The 17,044-nt window shown below is 52.6% G+C and overlaps 1 protein-coding gene across 3 annotated transcripts; it reads left to right on the forward strand.

The window, feature by feature from the left end:
* The first annotated feature begins 1,452 nt into the window (after positions 1 to 1,452).
* On the forward strand, positions 1,453 to 8,596 carry SLC22A17 (solute carrier family 22 member 17). Of its 3 annotated transcripts, none has more exons than XM_075531428.1 (10): positions 1,453 to 1,588; positions 1,781 to 2,275; positions 2,376 to 2,479; positions 5,592 to 5,746; positions 6,273 to 6,438; positions 6,626 to 6,771; positions 6,953 to 7,058; positions 7,204 to 7,421; positions 7,725 to 7,836; positions 7,975 to 8,596. In XM_075531428.1, the coding sequence occupies exons 2-10, from the start codon at positions 1,868 to 1,870 to the stop codon at positions 8,261 to 8,263; spliced, it is 1,704 nt and encodes a 567-aa protein (XP_075387543.1). In that variant the 5' UTR covers positions 1,453 to 1,588; positions 1,781 to 1,867; the 3' UTR covers positions 8,264 to 8,596. The 3 variants fall into 3 exon arrangements, with proteins under 3 accessions (XP_075387543.1, XP_075387542.1, XP_075387544.1); XM_075531427.1 differs by having other exon boundaries at positions 1,454 to 1,588; positions 1,778 to 2,275; XM_075531429.1 differs by lacking the exons at positions 6,953 to 7,058; positions 7,204 to 7,421 and having other exon boundaries at positions 1,454 to 1,588; positions 1,778 to 2,275.
* Positions 8,597 to 17,044: the final 8,448 nt, after the last annotated feature.

Here is a 17,044-nt window from a genome sequence, read left to right on the forward strand (position 1 = left end):
TAAGAGCTGGGGAAGACGTGAGAGGGAGCGTGGGCCTGCATGACATGAAGAGATGGCAGTGAAGGCTAGAGAGGGACATGATCAGAGCCACACCTTGAAACAATTGCTCCAGGTGCACTGTGAATGACAGAGGAAGCCGGAGACAGGAGACCAGCTAAGAACTAGGGGCTAAACAAGTCCCTGTAGCAGCAGGTCCCTTGACTAATGGTGATAGAGACGAGGCTGTTAAAAAATGATCGAGGAGGCAAAGCGGTTGGACTCTTGCTAAGGATTAGACATGGCAGCGAGGAAATGGAAGTTCTGGTCATGTCAGCATCTCTCCATGATGGTTTTTGATGAGGGTCCCATTCACATGAGTTTTGTCTTGGACCTAGTCAGTTTGAGGTTCCAATGCACGACTCAAGGGGCAAGACACGGAGGAAGGGGTGACTTCGTTGGCCCCGCGGGGGCTGAGAAAGGAGGTGGGAGTTGGAGAGATGAATCTAGCAATCGTGTCTGAGGCGGTGCCCGGGTCATAGGTGAGACACCAGGGCAGAGAGGGGGATGTGCAAAAGGCTTCCACCCTCGGCCTACTGCCCCCCTTCTCGCTGTCATGTGTCAGCTTTTGTGGCCCATAATCCAAAATAAAGTGGAAGTTGGCTTTTGCAGCCCGCCAGGGGACAGGATGGCCACTTTGGGAAACACTGGTCTCGGCTAAGCCGCTGATTGCACAACGCTGAAGGAGGGTGACTCGAAGATGGTGCCTCTCTCTGGTGCAGAAAGGAGAGAATGAGGCCCAGAGGGAAGGAACGGGTTTGGGGAGACGTAGGGGTCAACCATGCCAACGGCTGGTGAAAAATAGAGACAACCAGGGTGGGGGTGGCAAATCCCTAAGACATCCGAACTGAAAATCCAAGCTGCAAGACAATGCCTAACGTGTCGTGTCCTCCAGATACATTTGCTTGCATAGCTGCTGCTCGGCCTGCCTTTCTTTCCCATGAAATTCTTCCATGCTGGGTCTGGGCCCCCCTCGGACCCCCACAGCCTGGGCAGGGCCTGGCATACAGGAGAGGCTTAATGAATTTTGCTGAACGGATGGAGATGGGCGCATGGATGGAGAGCGGATCAATGGCGATGGGGAAGAGGTGGAAACAGAGATAGCAGCTCCCTCAGCGCATTTCTAACCACCCGGCTGTCTTTCCGTTTTACCGCAATGGCTCGCAGACCCAGGGAACAGACGACAGAGCCCCGTCCCCTCCCTCCCCCGACCCCCCTCCCTCTTTCTGACGGAGAGTCTGGACCGAAGGTTCTGTTGACGTAGGAAGGGGAGGAGAGTCTGGAGGAAGGGGAGGGGACAGCTGCGCACTGCTCTTCGCAGAGACGAAGGAGGCGCCCGCGGCTGCAGAGCTGCAGAGCGGGGTCCCTAAGGTGTCCGAGCACCCGGGCGCGCAATTGGGCCAGAGGGCAGCGCATCCTTTCAGCGCGGGCCAACAGGGCCCTTGCGATCGGCAAGCTGGCTCCCCGGGTGGCCACCGGGACCCCCGAGCCCAATGGCGGGGGCGGCAGCAAAATCGACAGCACGGTCGAGATCACCCCCAGTCCTAGTGGAGTAAGTGCCCGCGCCCCGGGAAGCTCAGCCATCCGCCCCCCTGCCTCCTCCGCCGCCCCCACCCCACCCCCGACCCCTGCAAGCGCCCTGCCTCCTCCCAGTCCCCGCCCCCGTCCCCCCCCCGCGCCCTCCGCGCTGCGGGGTCTCGCATCACCCTACCTTTGCCCCTGCCCCTCACCCCTACTCCAGCAGCAGGTCGGGACCCTCGGAGATGCGGTGCCCACGGAGCAGCTGCAGGGTGAGCGCGAGAGGGGACGGGAGGGGGAGGGCGGCGACGGGATGGGCAGCAGCCTGTCGCTGGCCGTGCCCTCCGGCCCCCTCAGCTTTGAGGCGCTGCTCGCCCAGGTGGGGGCACTGGGCGGCGGCCAGCAGCTGCAGCTTGGCCTCTGTTGCCTGCCTGTGCTCTTCGTGGCCCTGGGCATGGCCTCGGACCCCATCTTCACGCTGGCACCCCCACTGCATTGTCACTACGGGGGCTTTCCCCCCAACGCCTCCGGTTGGGAGCAGCCCCCCAACGCCAGCGGCGTCAGCGTCGCCAGCGCGGCCCTAGCGGCCAGCGCCGCCAGCCGCGTCGCCACCAGTCCGGACCCCTCCTGCCGCGGTTTCGCCCCGCCGGATTTCAATCACTGCCTCAAGGATTGGGACTACAACGGCCTGCCGGTGCTCACCACCAACGCCATTGGCCAGGTGAGGCGCCCCGCGGACCGCAGGTGCCACCGGACTGGGGCGGGCTGAGGCCGGCAGGGGCGGAGCCTCACACCCGCCCCGCCCCTTCTCACTTCCCCAGTGGGATCTGGTGTGTGACCTGGGTTGGCAGGTGATCCTAGAGCAGATCCTCTTCATCCTGGGCTTTGCCGCCGGCTACCTGTTCCTGGGCTACCCTGCGGACAGGTGAGGACAGCCTGGGCACCGGGCGGGTGGAGCGCAGGGGGTGGCAGGGCGGCTAGTCCAGGTGCCGGCCTTCACAAGAGGCCGCCGAAGATGCTTGCTGGACTCTGCAGCATTCTCCGGGCTTTTCTGGTCAATGGCAGGCCACCTCATCCCACCTCACCTTCCAGACCGCTTCCAGACCTCACCCACACAAGGAAATGCCCCCCTCCCCCCCACCCCCGTGGATGATTAGCCTCCTGCCCATTGATTAGTAAGTAGCTCTAGAATCCATGGCTTGATGGCTTGATGGTCTCAGCTGCAAAGATCAGTCGGCATCCTCTGACCGAAAACACCCTGTCCAGCTGTCTGAACATCTCTCTCCACTCCACTGTGCTTAGCACCACAAGCCGCCTCCCTCACATCCCTGTGTACTCATCCCACTGATCAAGAGCCCCATCCACATGAACCTTTGTCTCCATTTCAATAGCCTCATTCCTAAAGAGCAATATATTGATTCATAAATGTCAATAACCCAGCTCCAATTGACCAATGGTTCCACTCTAATCAGTGTCCCACCCCCACGAATCAATAGCTCCAAAGAACAAACACCCATGGTCCTACACCAGACAGCAAATGACTCAACCCTCATGGGTCAATAGCCCAACCCATGTGGGTCAAGGGCCTTCTAGCAGCACCCCCCTAGAGTAACAGCCCTCCCAGACCAAAAGCCCATCATTCCCACTGAGCCAGCGGCCTCAGCTCCAATGATGAACAGCCCTTCCAAACAACCAATAGCTCTTCCCATGGATGAAAATAAAATCCTTTGATTCTTTTATTAAAACAACAACAACCTTTTATTGTGATTTAGGTGAAGATATACAGAGCTGATCATCAGCTGTACATTCAACCATTCGCACCCGTTGTTTGAGCTCATCCATTGCAGTCCTTTGGCTTGCCATTGCTTATCTCACTTCCTTCTATTCGCCTTTCTTTTTTTTAAATCATTTTATTGGGGGTTTGTACAATTCTTATCACAATCCACACATCCATCCATTGTGTCAAGCACATATGTACATTTGTTGCCATCATCATTCTCAAAACATTTGCCTTCTACTTGAGCCCTTGATATCTGCTGCTCATTTTCCACCTCCCTCCCCACTCCCGTCCCCTTCTTTCTTAACCCTCTTCAGTAAATGCTGTGCTTTTGATCTTAAATGGTTAATGCCAACACAGGTGGGTTCAGTCCCACATCTGAAGGGTGACTAAGGCCATAGTCTTGGGGTGGGTGGGGTGGGGTCCCACCAGTCTCTATCCAACCAATAAGCCTGGTTTCTTTTATGATTTTGAGTTCTCTGCCACATTTTTTCCCCCATTCTAGCCAGGACCTACTAATGAGATCCTTTTCAGAGCAGTCAGTAGGGGTAACTGGGCCCCACCTAGTTCTTCGGGTCTCGATTGGGCTGACGGTAGAGACTCACATGAGATGCTCACATGAGTCTCCGTGACCTTGTGCCACAAAGTCATCTGCTCCTTCTCCACTGCTAATAGATGACTGGACTCATCCCCACGGATTTATGTTGGGCGCCCTCGAGCTGACTTTACCTCGTAGCAGCCTGATAGGAAAGAGTAGAACCTGCCCCCTAGGAAGCAATCTTTCTCCAAACACCTGGTCTCTTCTTCCACAGAGCATCCCATGGGTTCAAACCACTGACCTTTCGGTCAGTAGCCAAGCACTTAACCATCTACCACCAAGATTCCCTCGCTGTTCTATAGTCCCGTACAAATGAATTAATAATTCTACTCCCATGGATCAAAGGCAACCAGCATCCAATAGTCCAACTTCCCAAAATCAATACCATCCTCACGGCCGATAGTCACATATCCCTAGGGCAAATGACCCCAAACCCACAGCTCACTATACCTCCTCTTCATCAATAGCCTCCTCCCCACAGACCAGTACCCTTATTTCTATGGGGAGATGGCTTCACCCCCAAAGACTCACAGTCATATGTATGGACTAGTCATCTCAACTCTGGAACAATGGTCTCATCCCCAAAGATTAATAAATAATTCAGGGAGCACTGGTGGCAGTATCCAGCAAGCACGGAGCTGCAGGTCAGGTGTTCAAGCCCACCAGCCACCCATAGAGCTTCAGAAACCCAATGTAAGGTCATGATGAGTGGAATACTTAACGGACGTTTTTGAATTTTTTAAAAATCAGGTGTCCCACTCCATCCCTATGGGGAAATCACCGTATCCCACTGAGTCCGTAGCCTCGCTCATGTGGATCAGTGTTCTTTTCCCACCGACCAGCCGCCTGTCTTCAGTTCTACAGAGCACAGTCTTCCTCCCAAAGATTTATAGCTCACGACACAAGGGTCAGTAGCTCTGCCCTCACTGATTGCCACTGACCATCATAGTGACCAATACTTTCATCTGGTTTGTGACTCCACTCTCACTGTTGATTCTCAGAGAGTAATAGACTCATCCCTACTGATCAGTGGCCCAGTCTCCAAAGAGCAATAGCCCCGTGACGCAATGTCCTGACCAGTGGCTTCTTCCCCGCATATGCATCAACAGACCTCTACCTCATCCCTCTGGACTAATAGTGCACACCCCACGGCACGGTGGCCTCATCTCCAAAAGTTAAGGGCTCCATCCTCTAAGAACATGAGCTCCCCCTTATGTGATTCCCCGTGCAGAAATGACTGGGACTCGACTTCACAGAGCCATAGCTGCAGACCTAGATTCCCATGACTCCATCCTCTCTGACAGCCCCGTCATCCTTACTGACCAATAGCTTTATCCCCAAAGACCCATGGTCTCAAGTCCCCAGGCAATATCCCGTCCCTTCTGATGCCTGGTCTCACTTCTATAAATACCTCCATGCCTTTTATCTCTGACCTTATACCAGGCTTAGCCTCCAGAGTCAATGGTTTCACCACCATAGAACAATAGCCACACTCCAGTAACCAGTCTTCAGATACCCACTGAGCCAGGATCCCCACCCTTATCTTCTCATGCCTTATCAGTTCACCTACCCTCCACTCACAGCCTCCTACCTGCCAGCTTTGAGGTGGGGGCTGAGCCCCACCCAGTAACTACTCACCCACAAGCCCTTCCCTCTTGGCAGGTTTGGAAGACGTGGGATTGTGCTGTTGACCTTGGGGCTGGTGGGCCCCTGCGGAGTGGGAGGAGCTGCTGCAGGCTCTGCCACAGGCGTCATGGCCCTCCGCTTCCTCCTGGGTTTCCTGCTCGCTGGCGTTGACCTTGGTGTCTACTTGATGCGTGAGTGTCACCTTGCTAGGCATTCTTCTCTTGAATTTCAAGTGGGCCTGACCGCATCCACAGGCCAGTCCCGCCACCCTCTGGGGCCAACCTCAGCGCCTTCCTTGGCCTCATTGTTTCAGCTGGCCAGAGTTTTCCCCGCTCAGGCTTTGGAAGGCCCCAGGGTCCGGCTTCTCTCCATACTGTGTCCCCACATTGATCTTTGCGGCCGGCCAGGCCCTCATCTACTGGATGAGAAGAGTACCTTATTTTGAAAATGACATCTCAACCAGCTGTGGACAATTACCTAATTACTCCAGGGGGTTGCTTTGAAGGTCAAATAAGAGATTGGCTCTGAAAGGGCTTGCATGTTTGCCAGACGCTTGCCAGGGTCCCAGACCTAGAGCCTCCCGGGGCTGCCCAGCCCGAGGAGAACAGAACCACCTCCTGGCTCCTGACCATCCAGAGTTGCTCTGTGAGAGGTGATGGCTGCAGCCTGGACTCAGTCAGGGTCTGACCTCGCTCTCTGTCCCCCCCCCCCCCCCAGGCCTGGAGCTGTGTGACCCAACCCAGAGGCTTCGTGTGGCCCTGGCAGGGGAGTTGGTGGGGGTGGGAGGGCACTTCCTGTTCCTGGGCCTGGCCCTTGTCTCCAAGGACTGGCGATTCCTGCAGAGAATGATCACCGCTCCCTGCATCCTCTTCTTGTTCTACGGGTCAGTACCACCCTCCACGGGCTGCCTGGCCATTCCCAGCTCCACCTCAGCCTGTTCTCCACTCCAGAGACACCCCCTCCCTCATTCTCCAACGGCCCCCCTCTCCAGCTCCTCAGAGATAGGAGCTTCCCATCCCTGGGTCAGGAGAGGGGAGCCCTGATGGTGGATCCCCACCACCCACTCCCAGCTGGCCGGGTCTGTTTCTGGAGTCGGCCCGGTGGCTGATAGTGAAGCGGCAGATCGAGGAGGCCCAGTCTGTGCTGAGGATCCTGGCGGAGAGGAACCGGCCCCATGGGCAGATGCTGGGGGAGGAGGCCCAGGAAGCACTGCAGGGTAAGGGGCAGGGCTTCCCAGGGGGGCTGGCTCATGCCTCCTGTACACAACATGGCAGTGGTCCCTGAGTGGTCGTGGCTGTGCCACCGGCTTCCCGGGGCCCCCACCACCCAGGAGAAAGGATCTGGGGCTCCTGTTCCTGCTAACCGACGGCTCCTCTCCCTCACCCCCTCTCTCAAAGAGCTGGAGAACACCTGCCACCTCCCTGCAACACCCTCCTTTTCCTTCGCTTCCCTTCTCAACTTCCGCAACATCTGGAAAAATCTGCTTATCCTGGGCTTCACCAAGTGAGCCTGGGTGTCTGAGCCAAGGGCCAGGCCAGGGGCCGGGTGGGGGCTAGCTGGGGCCAGGGAGGGCCGCGGAAGCTGCCAGGGCTGTGGGGAACTGGGCAGGGGCTGACACCTGCTCTTTTCTGGCCCTTCCCCCCTGAAGCTTCATTGCCCACGCCATCCGCCACTGCTACCAGCCTGTAGGGGGCGGAGGGAGCCCGTCAGATTTCTACCTGTGCTCCCTGCTGGCCAGCGGCACTGCGGCCCTGGCATGCGTTTTCCTGGGGGTGACTGTGGACCGATTCGGCCGCCGGGGCATCCTGCTTCTGTCCATGACCCTCACCAGCATTGCATCCTTGGTCCTGCTGGGCCTGTGGGACTGTGAGCATCCACCTTTCCTCCCAGTGTGTGTGTGGAGGGTGGGGGAATGGAGGGAGGGGTGTCGGCAAGGGAACCCCAGCAGAGCTGCCTCTGCATCCCCAAAACACAAGAAGGGACCAAGCCCTGCCCAGATCTTCCATAATCCTCCACCTGGTCATACACCTGTTTGTCCGCCCAGTCAGCCAGTAAATGTCCAGGGCCCATGCTGCTAGAGCCACATAAGCCGAGAGCCAAGGCAGGGTGGCTGGGGGACTAGGCCTGGCATGATCTCAGCTCTGTTGTCCTGCCCTCCCGGCCTTCCAGATCTGAATGAGGCGGCCATCACCACCTTCTCTGTCCTTGGCCTCTTCTCCTCCCAAGCTGCCAGCATCCTCAGCACCCTTCTTGCCTCTGAAATAATTCCTACCACCGTCCGGTGAGAACCATGGGCTGCCCCTGGGGCAGGGCCAGGCCTCTGGGGCTCCCTCTGAGAGGTCTTCAGGATGGAGGGGGGCAAGGCTGCTAGAGAGGGGCAGGACAAGGCCCTAGCTCAGCACCCCTTCCATCTCTCTAGCGGCCGAGGCCTGGGTCTGATCATGGCCCTGGGGGCGCTTGGGGGGCTGAGTGACCCCGCCCAGCGCCTCCACATGGGCCACGGAGCCTTCCTGCAGCACGTGGTGCTGGCGGCCTGCGCCCTCCTGTGCATTCTCAGCATCCTGCTCCTCCCCGAGACCAAGCGCAAGCTGCTGCCGGAGGTGCTCCGCGATGGGGAGCCGTGCCGCCGGCCGTCCCTGCTGCGCCAGCCACCCCCTCACCGCTGCGACCACGTCCCGCTGCTTGCCACCCCCAACCCTGCCCTCTGAGTGGCTCTGCGCACCCTGGCGGGAGGTTGGCCAATACAGAGCAGCGGTGGCCAAGGGTCCCTGGCTGGGAGCCCCGCGGGAGGAGGGAGGGACGAGGCGGGGCTGAGAAGGCTCCGAGGCCGCTCGCCAGCCACATTGGAGAGCTCAGAGGGCTGCCCCCACCCATCTCCGCCCTGCTGCTTTGTGCTCCCTTCCTTGGGAAGATCAGGGACCAGGAGCCACGCGCTGTCGTCACTATGTCTGGGCTCTGTCCTGTGCCCGAAGACATCCCCCTCAGACCGCCGTCTTTCTTGCTCTTACCATTTCTGTTTCAATAAAGACATTTTGGATAAATGAGCACGCCATAGCCTGGACTTCTCTCCCTTCTGTTGTCCTGACTTCTCTTTAACATTCTGCCCTCCTCCTCCCTGGCACGCGCGAACGCGCACGCACACGCACACACACACACACACACGCACACACTAATGTTCAGCCAGCTACTGCCACTGACTGAGTGCTGGCTAGCTGCTAGGCCTGGGCTAGGCGCTTTACAAACTTCCAACAGTGTTGGCATCAATTAGGGCGTCAGTTGGTTTTTGCCCTGTTTGCAAGCCATGAAAAATGACCAACAGCAAGGAACTTGAGAAGGGCATTTAGTAAAAGGATGTAAGGTCGGCAGGGACAGTGGTGCTGGAGAGCTCACAGAATGGAAGGAGCAGCCGAATTAACCACAAAACTTAGGTGTCGGAGAAGCTTCTAGGGAGAGGAGTCAGGCACTGGTATCGGTTTTGTTTCACTTTTAACTGTGCCTTAGGCGAAGGCGTACAGAGCAGACCATCAGTTTACAGTCAACGGTCAGGCGTTTTGTTTCAGCGCCTCCACTGCAGTCCCCTCAATCCCTTACCCCTCTTCCCTGGGTCTCCTCGTTTCTGTCCCTCCTTTCCTAACCCTCTATGGTTTGTCCTTGGTCAATGCTGGCCTTTTGATCTTCAGTGGTGGATTATTCGAACTGGGGGGGGGGGGCGGCGGGGGGAGTTCAGTCCCAGACCTGAAGGGTGACAATGACTAAGGACACAGTCTTGCCTGCTCCACCAGTCGGACCACTAACCCTGTCGCTATTATACCTTGGGGTTCCTTCCCCCCTCTCTTCCCACCCGTTCTCTCTAACGTGATCTCTTTCAGAGCCGTTAGGAGTGCTATCCAGACACCATGTGTTCTGCTCCCAGAGTTGGGGAGACTGATGTCTGTGTGGTCTATTCATGCAATGGATTAAAAGCTTCTATGCCTCTCAGTTTTCATTATTCTCTCTTCCAGATGGGGAGAGGCCAATAGCTGCATCTTAGATGGCTGCCCATGAGCTTTTAAAACCCATCACTCACCAAACTAGGACGTAGAGCATTGTCTTTGTGAGCTACGTTGTGCCGGCTGACCTTGGTGTCCCAGGGGCTGGTAGCATTTGCCGGGGCTTCTCTTGGATGAATGAACACCAGCTGGATTGTATCTTTGGGCTGCCCCCTGACGATTCGTGTCCAGAGAGCATATGAAGGCCTCACTTCAGTAACAGACCACACCACTCCTGTTTCTGACATCCTCGGAGGAAGAAATCAAAACCTGGGCGTGGTCGGCAGAAACAGGACTGGATGTTGGGCAGGAACAGGTAATGGATGCCCAGACAGTATCTTCCTACCGATGAGAAAACGGAAGCTCTGGCCCAGTCACTGCCCATGGTTACAAAGTTGGTGAGAAGCTCGAAGATCACAGAGTTGGAGTTCTTCATTGCTTTGCACTATGGAAACCAAGGAACCCAAGTAGCGTAATGGTTTCTGGGCTGGGTTGCTAAGCGCCTTGTCAGCAGTTCAAAGCCACCAGCCGATCCCAGGGAGAAAGCTCCCTGCTCCCATCAAGAGTTACAGACTCAGAAACCCCCCGGGCCAAGTCTGCTCTGTCCTGAAGAGGCCCCTAGGCATTGGAATCAACTCAGTGGCAGTGAGATGGCCACCATACCCACTACCTTCCAGTCTTGGCTGGTTTCCCTTGGAAGCGAGATGGGTTTTAAGGCATCTTTGGGAGGTGGTAGACTAGTCTTCCACCTCAATGCCAGGATCCCCAAACTAGCTCAGGCTTGGGTTTACCACTTTGTGTAAATTTCTGAACCTTCAGTTTCCTGAAAGGGTTGCTGAGGAAGCTCCTTGAAGGCAGGATGTATGTGTGCATATATATGTATGTTTTAACATGTGTGTATATAAACAGTTCTGAACATCTACTCCCCAAACTATTTAATAGTTCAATCATATTAAGAAGGGTTGTACAATCATCACCACAATCAATTATGCAACATTTTCTTGGCTCTTACCTCCCCATTTCCCCCAACCTCCCTGCCACATCCCCAAGGAACCATTGGAAGACAGGTAGTATCTTATTCAGCTTTGAAATACCATGTCTGACACATAGAAAGTTATTGAATTATATCTGGACATTCTTTCACAGCTGGTGTTTCCTGTGCCTGATTTACCAAGCAGTACCGCCATGGATATTTAAGGCATAGGTCATCTGTCAAGGAACTTAAAATCCCGCTAACGCTGGGAATATTAGTGAGGAAGAGGGAGGTCAGACCTATCTCATCTTGAAGGTGATGACACTTCACCAGAGGCAGTGAGACCTTTGACCAGGGAGGCGCGGCCTCATACAGAGCTTCCACCTCTAAGCAAAGGGCACAGTAGGAGAAGGGCGAGGTTCTCCTGGACAAGTGGGAGACCTACTATGTTCAGATTCCTGGCGTGCTAGTGTTTCTGGCTCGATCCTCTCTGCCAATTCATGTATGAAGTTCAGTGGCTGATGGACTGAACCATGCTATTGGGCTCACAGCAGTGACTGTAGCATTGCTGGCCCACACATTTGGACTGAAATAATCTTCACAACCCCATGAAATAGGCATTGCGCGTATGTTTATCCCTGGTTTCACACTCAGGACACGTGTGTGAGTGGAGAGAGATTACAGCGCTTGCCATACAGTCGTGAAGGTGTTTCTGGCTGTTCCTCCTGCTTCCTTCAGTGACACCCTCAGCATCTCACGCTTCCTAGGAGAGGTCTGTGGCATTCCTAAGGCCGGAGGGGCAACCAGACAGGAAAACGGCTCTGTTCGACTCCAGAGACTGAGAACAAGTGTGATGGTAGATGAGAAAGCCCTTGGACATTTTGGAAGCGCATATGGGAAGTCAAGCCACCGTCGCATTTATATGCTAACAGCACGGTCAAGTACAGAGAGGAGTGGCTTCAAAGCAGCAGATCAGCGAACCTGGTGCTTGTACAACCGCTTGAAAAGGAAGGGAAAATGCAAAAACCAGAAAGCTAGAGCAACTCCTGGATAGTGAGTAGATGAAAGAGCAAGATCCCAACTTTCATACAAAGCAGTAAAGCCAAAGAAAACGGGGCACTGGAAGAATATCTATGAAACACAAATGGGGCAACTGAGGCTTAGTCAAGTAACTTCCGTGTCAGGTAGTTTGTAAGTAGCTCCAGGAACTAAATCTTGAGCACTACTTGGTGCCTGGCCAAAACTACTGATAGCTCTCACTGGGATCCTGGACCAGTGGTTCTCCACCTTCCTAACGCCACTACCCTTTCATACAGGTCCTCATGCTGGGTGACCCCCAACCATAAAATTATTTTTGTTGCTACTTCATCACTGTAATTTTGCTACTGTTATGAACGGGAAGACCCTGTGAACAGGGTCATTCGGCCCCCAAAGGGGTTGCGACCCACAGGTTGAGAACCACTGTCCTGGACCGAGAGAAAAAGGGCAAACAAAACAATCAAATACATGAAAAAGGCCAGATTTACTGGCCTGACAGTGCTCCTGCAGGTCATTTTCAGCTTCACGCCAAAAACATGTTCTCTGGAACAGTGAAGTGCAAACGTCCCCAACAGCCAACAACTGATGGATAAACCAAATGTGGGATCTTGCTATAACATGATTATTCCACCATCAAAAGCAGTGATAGACCATGGACCTGGAAGACATTATGACAAGTGAATGAAACCAGCCACAAATGGCCACATGCTAAGGGGCTTCAAAACATTGTAGATAACGGAACCAGGTCCACCATGCCTTGAGGACAATGTCCCCAATTAGAGCAGCCAGTCCAGAGAGAGGACCACATGGCCAGTCCCACTATGAGACATGACACCCCTCACTGACCCATGGCCCTGCAGGGAACAGCACTGGAGGAGACAAGTTTGGGAATTGCACCCGACCTGATCCCACCACACCGAGGCAAAGCACTGGGGGAGTGCAGCGGAACAGCAAGGGAATGGAGTGGCAAGGTCCCCAGGGAATGCTAAAGGTGAACTTTGGGGCCATGGCGTGGTGCCCCAACAGACTGGACTGGAAAATACTCCTAAAGGCCAACAAACGATCCTTGAACTAACTACAAACTTTTCTTTCTTATTGTGTTTTGTTCTTTGTCAGTGGTTTGTTGTTTTGTTGTATATTGTTGCTTGGTTTTGCTTTGTTTTTGTGCATGTTATTATCTCCGCAGGTCTGTCTAAATAAGATAGGCTGGATGAACAATCCGGAGGAGAAAACAACAGGACCGACAGGACATGGGATGGGGGAGTTGGGAAAGGAAGTGGTGTTAACAAACCCAGGGACAAGGGAACAAGTGATCCAAATTGTTGGTGAGGTGGGTGTGGGAGGCCTGGTAGGGCATGATCAAGGGTAATGTAACCAAGAGGAATTGCTGAAACCCAGGTGAGGACTGAGCATGATAGTGGGACAGAAGGAAAGTCAAGGGAAATAGAGGAAAGAGCTGGGAGGCAAAGGACATTTATAGAAGTCTAGATAAAGACATGTATATATGCAAATATATATGAGGATGGGGATCTATGTGCTTATATTTATAGGTTTAGTATTAAGGTGGCAGAAGGGCATTGGGCCTCCACTCAAGTACTCTCTCAATGCAAGAATACTTTCTTCTATTAAATTGGCATTCTATGATGCTCAATTTCCCAACACAACCGCTGAAGACAACGCAGGTGCATAAGCAAATGAAGAAAGCTGATGGTGGCCAGCTATCAAAAGATATAGCATCTGGGGTCTTAAAGGCTTGAAGGTAAACAAGCGGCCATCTAGCTCAGAAGCAACAAAGCCCACATGGAAGAAGCACACCAGCCTGTGCGATCACAAGGTGTCGAAGGGATCAGGTATAAGGCATCATAAAAAAAAAAAATCTTACCACAGTGAATGAAGGGGGGGAGTGCGGAGTGGAGACCCAAAGCCCATTTGTGGCCACTGGAGATCCCCTTGCAGAGGGGTCTAGGGGAGTAGATGAGCCAGTCAAGGTGCGATGTAGTAATGATGAAAAATACAACTTTCCTCTAGTTCCTAAATGCTTTCTCTCCCCCCACCCCCACCCCCACTATCATGATGTGAATTCTACCTTGCAAGTCTGGCTAGACCAGAGGATGTACACTGGAACAGATAGGAACTGGAAACACAGGGAATCCAGGGCAGATAATCCCTTCAGGGCAAGTGGTGGTGAGTGATGATACTGGGAGGGTGGGGGAGAGTGGATTGGAAAGAAGGAACCGATTACATGGATCTACATGTGACCTCCTCCCTGGGTGACAGACAACAGAAAAGTGGGTGAAGGAAGACGTCGGACAGGGCAAGATATGACAAAATAATAATTTATAAATTATCAAGGGCTCATGAGGGAGGGGGGAGCAGGGAGGTAGGGGAAAAATGAGGACCTGATGCAAAGGGCTTAGGTGGAGAGTAAATGTTGAGAATGATGATGGCAATGAATATACAGATGTGCTTTACACAATGGATGTATATACGGATTGTGATGAGTTGTATGAGCCCCTAATAAAGCGATTTTTAAAAATGGAAAAAAACATTTTTATGAATGTTAATAATTTCATTATTTTTCCTTTTATTTTCTAACAAAATTTATACAAATGTGTAGAGTACTTCATTGTAAACAAAAATAAACAAAATGCAATTTTGTGGTCTCAGTGAAAGTAACTTTAAAAAACCCCGAACAAATGAAATTTTTCCCAAATTTCTTTGAAGCTCCCTCACATTGTACCATTCCGTTGCTCTCAGATGTCCCTGAAAGACAAATACATAGGTGGCAAGCAGAGGAGCAGCCCCAGCTGCCAGGGTGGTGGGGTCTACTAAGCGAGGACTGGATTTTTGTAGTTTTTGCACGATGAAGAATGTTCTGCACCCAGGAAGTGGTGTTTGTTGCTAACTATGAACATCCATAAAAATACATTGTACAGGGTTGACAGGGTGAATTTTATGGTGTGAAGTACATCTCAGATTAAGAATGGAAAAAGCCCATTTTTATGTCTTTGATGAGACACCATCGAGGGCTGTCATAATGGCACCTTTCTTTAGAAAACATCATGAATTCCCTTGATGAGTCCTTTCCCTGTAGCAAACCAGCATCTACAGCTGTACCTGGTACTTGAGAAGTAATCTGCAAAACCCTGTTTTACGATGACCACTGGGCAGAGGGGACAACTCACGGGAAATGAGCTGTTGAGGCGGCACTGGATTGTCTGGGTGAGGTGGAAAGTCTGACTCAACAGCGATAGAAATGAGCCGGTCCAGGATGAAATGACATGAGCCTTTATTAATATTTCTCTAGCAAGTCAACCCCCAGGTGAACTACTACCCCTTGGCTATCGCCCAAGGGCAGGCACCATGAGGGAATCCAAAAAATCACTCATGGCCTCCATGAGTTTGCAACCCATTGGAAAGTCCGTAGTTTTAAAAACCAATTCTCTCACTTATAAAAACTAAAATCTAGTTGCCCATGAGTCAGTTGTCACGGGTGTCAGAGTGGAACTGTGCTTCATAGGAGTTTCAATGGCTGATTTTTGGAAGTAGATCAAGTCTCTTCAGAGTTGCCTCTGGGGCACATGAACTTCCCATCCTTTGGTTAGCAGCCAAGCACATTAATCATTTGTACCCCCCAGGGATGCCTATAAAACCCAAAACCTAAATGAAGCTCAAATCATAGGGACCCTGTCAGACAAGCTGAAACTTCCTGCAGGTTTCCAGGCTCTTTCCATCGTGTTGGAGTACAGGAGTGATGAGGTCTGTCTAGGGATCAGGTTTCAAGGCTACGAGACTTGGCTAATGAAGGATGAGCATGACTTTGATAGAGGATGTTGGAGACAGGCCCGACAGCCTGGAAGAAAGCCCCAGCAATGCATTTTAATCAAACTCAACTGAAATGCGTAGCCCATCAGAGGTAGGGCAGGATGTGGCTTTGCGTGGTTCCCTACTTGCATTTACTTCATACTTATTGGTGGCAGTGCAGGAGCAGGGCTAAGAATGTTCAATTCAGAGGCAGAGGCATATGCTAGGAGGTCCCTGCAATGCAGATGGGCAGTTTCTCAAGCAGAGCAAGAGCACGATGAGAGAGTATTTGGTGAGAATTCACACAGCATAGAAAATTAAGACCAGAGAAGGATCAACAAAAACATTCACAGGCTAAAATCCTTTTATCCATTACAGACCCCTTTAAATAGACCCTTAGTGCCCCCTGGCGGATGACACCTTCCTGGCCTTAGCTTCAGCACAAGTTTGTATTTCACCCTTTCATTGCTGTGGAATCAATTCCCACGGATGCTGACCCTTTATAAATGCAAATCCTGAAGGGGGCAGCCTCAGCTTGCTTCCAGTGGTTGGTGAGTTTGAATCACCAGCCTTGCGGTAAACAGCCCAAGGCCTAACCCACAGCCACCAGGGCTGCTGAAAGAATCGAGAAAGCTCAATTCACTTTCCTGCTCATCATCAGCCATTGTAAATTGCTTCTACAATCAGATTAACAGCACTATTTTGGCTGCATGTAAACAAACAAAAACCCCAAGCTCATTGCCATCCAGTCAATACTGACTTTTAAGAGCAACCCTCTCGCCTCCCCCCCACACACCTGCTGAGACTGCAACTGTTCACAGTAGAAAACCCCACCTTTTTCCAAAAAAGGTCTCCAAAGGCTATGGGATAGTCCAACTCGTAACCACAACGCCACCAAGCCTCCCTAGTTGAATCTTGTTAGGAAAAAAAGTATCTTAAATCTCCACAGAGCTCTAGTGGCATGACGGGCTAAACGTTGGTGCTGCTAATTACAGGGCAGCTGCTCTGTGGGAAAGAGGAGGCAACTTTTTGGCTCCAAAACGCACAGCCTTGGAAATGCAGAGGACCAGCTCTGTGGGACGGGAGCGCTATTGGAATGAGGGGAGCGTGTTTTGGAGGCCAATAGTACGGTGAAATGTGATCATGCAGTCGTGAACACTATGAAACACTGCCGGCAAGTGCATTCAACTCCAGTGTGTCCTGTAGGACAGGGCACAACTGCCCCCATGGGTTTCCAAGACTCGTTCCTACTAAGGTTCTGGCAGCTTTAAATTGCTAAGGTTGCAGACAGCAGACATGGTGGACGCATCACCAGGGTTCCAGGTGAATACTATTGGACGACAGAATTTTAGTCACTTTCTGGAGAAAAGGGCAGAGGCCACTGGGAGCCAACCATTGTGGGGCCAGCCAGACAATAGAAAGTTGGTTTTCAAGTTCTGTGGGTAACAGCCAGGCATGAAGTGGACGAGAGGGGCTGACAGGACATCTGAAATGCCCATCAGACCGCGGAGCTAGATGCATTAAGCGGTCATTGCAGACAGTTGACTTAAGTTTTGTTTTGTTTCCGCATAGTGTGAAAAACAAACTGGTATTCCTCAAGTCCACCTTGGAGCAAAGAAGCCAAGAAAACCTACCAGACTCCAGTA

The sequence above is a fragment of the Tenrec ecaudatus genome, chromosome 14 (assembly GCF_050624435.1).
Source record: "Tenrec ecaudatus isolate mTenEca1 chromosome 14, mTenEca1.hap1, whole genome shotgun sequence".
In the NCBI taxonomy this organism is placed as follows: Eukaryota; Metazoa; Chordata; class Mammalia; order Afrosoricida; family Tenrecidae; genus Tenrec; species Tenrec ecaudatus.

Bases quoted from the DNA above. Each gene is read 5' to 3' on its own strand.
- SLC22A17 (XM_075531428.1), top strand. From the start codon at position 1,868: ATGGGCAGCAGCCTGTCGCTGGCCGTGCCCTCCGGCCCCCTCAGCTTT. The intron at 2,276-2,375 runs GTGAGGCGCCCC...TCACTTCCCCAG, and splicing joins CCACCAACGCCATTGGCCAG to TGGGATCTGGTGTGTGACCT. The intron at 7,837-7,974 runs GTGAGAACCATG...CCATCTCTCTAG, and splicing joins ATAATTCCTACCACCGTCCG to CGGCCGAGGCCTGGGTCTGA.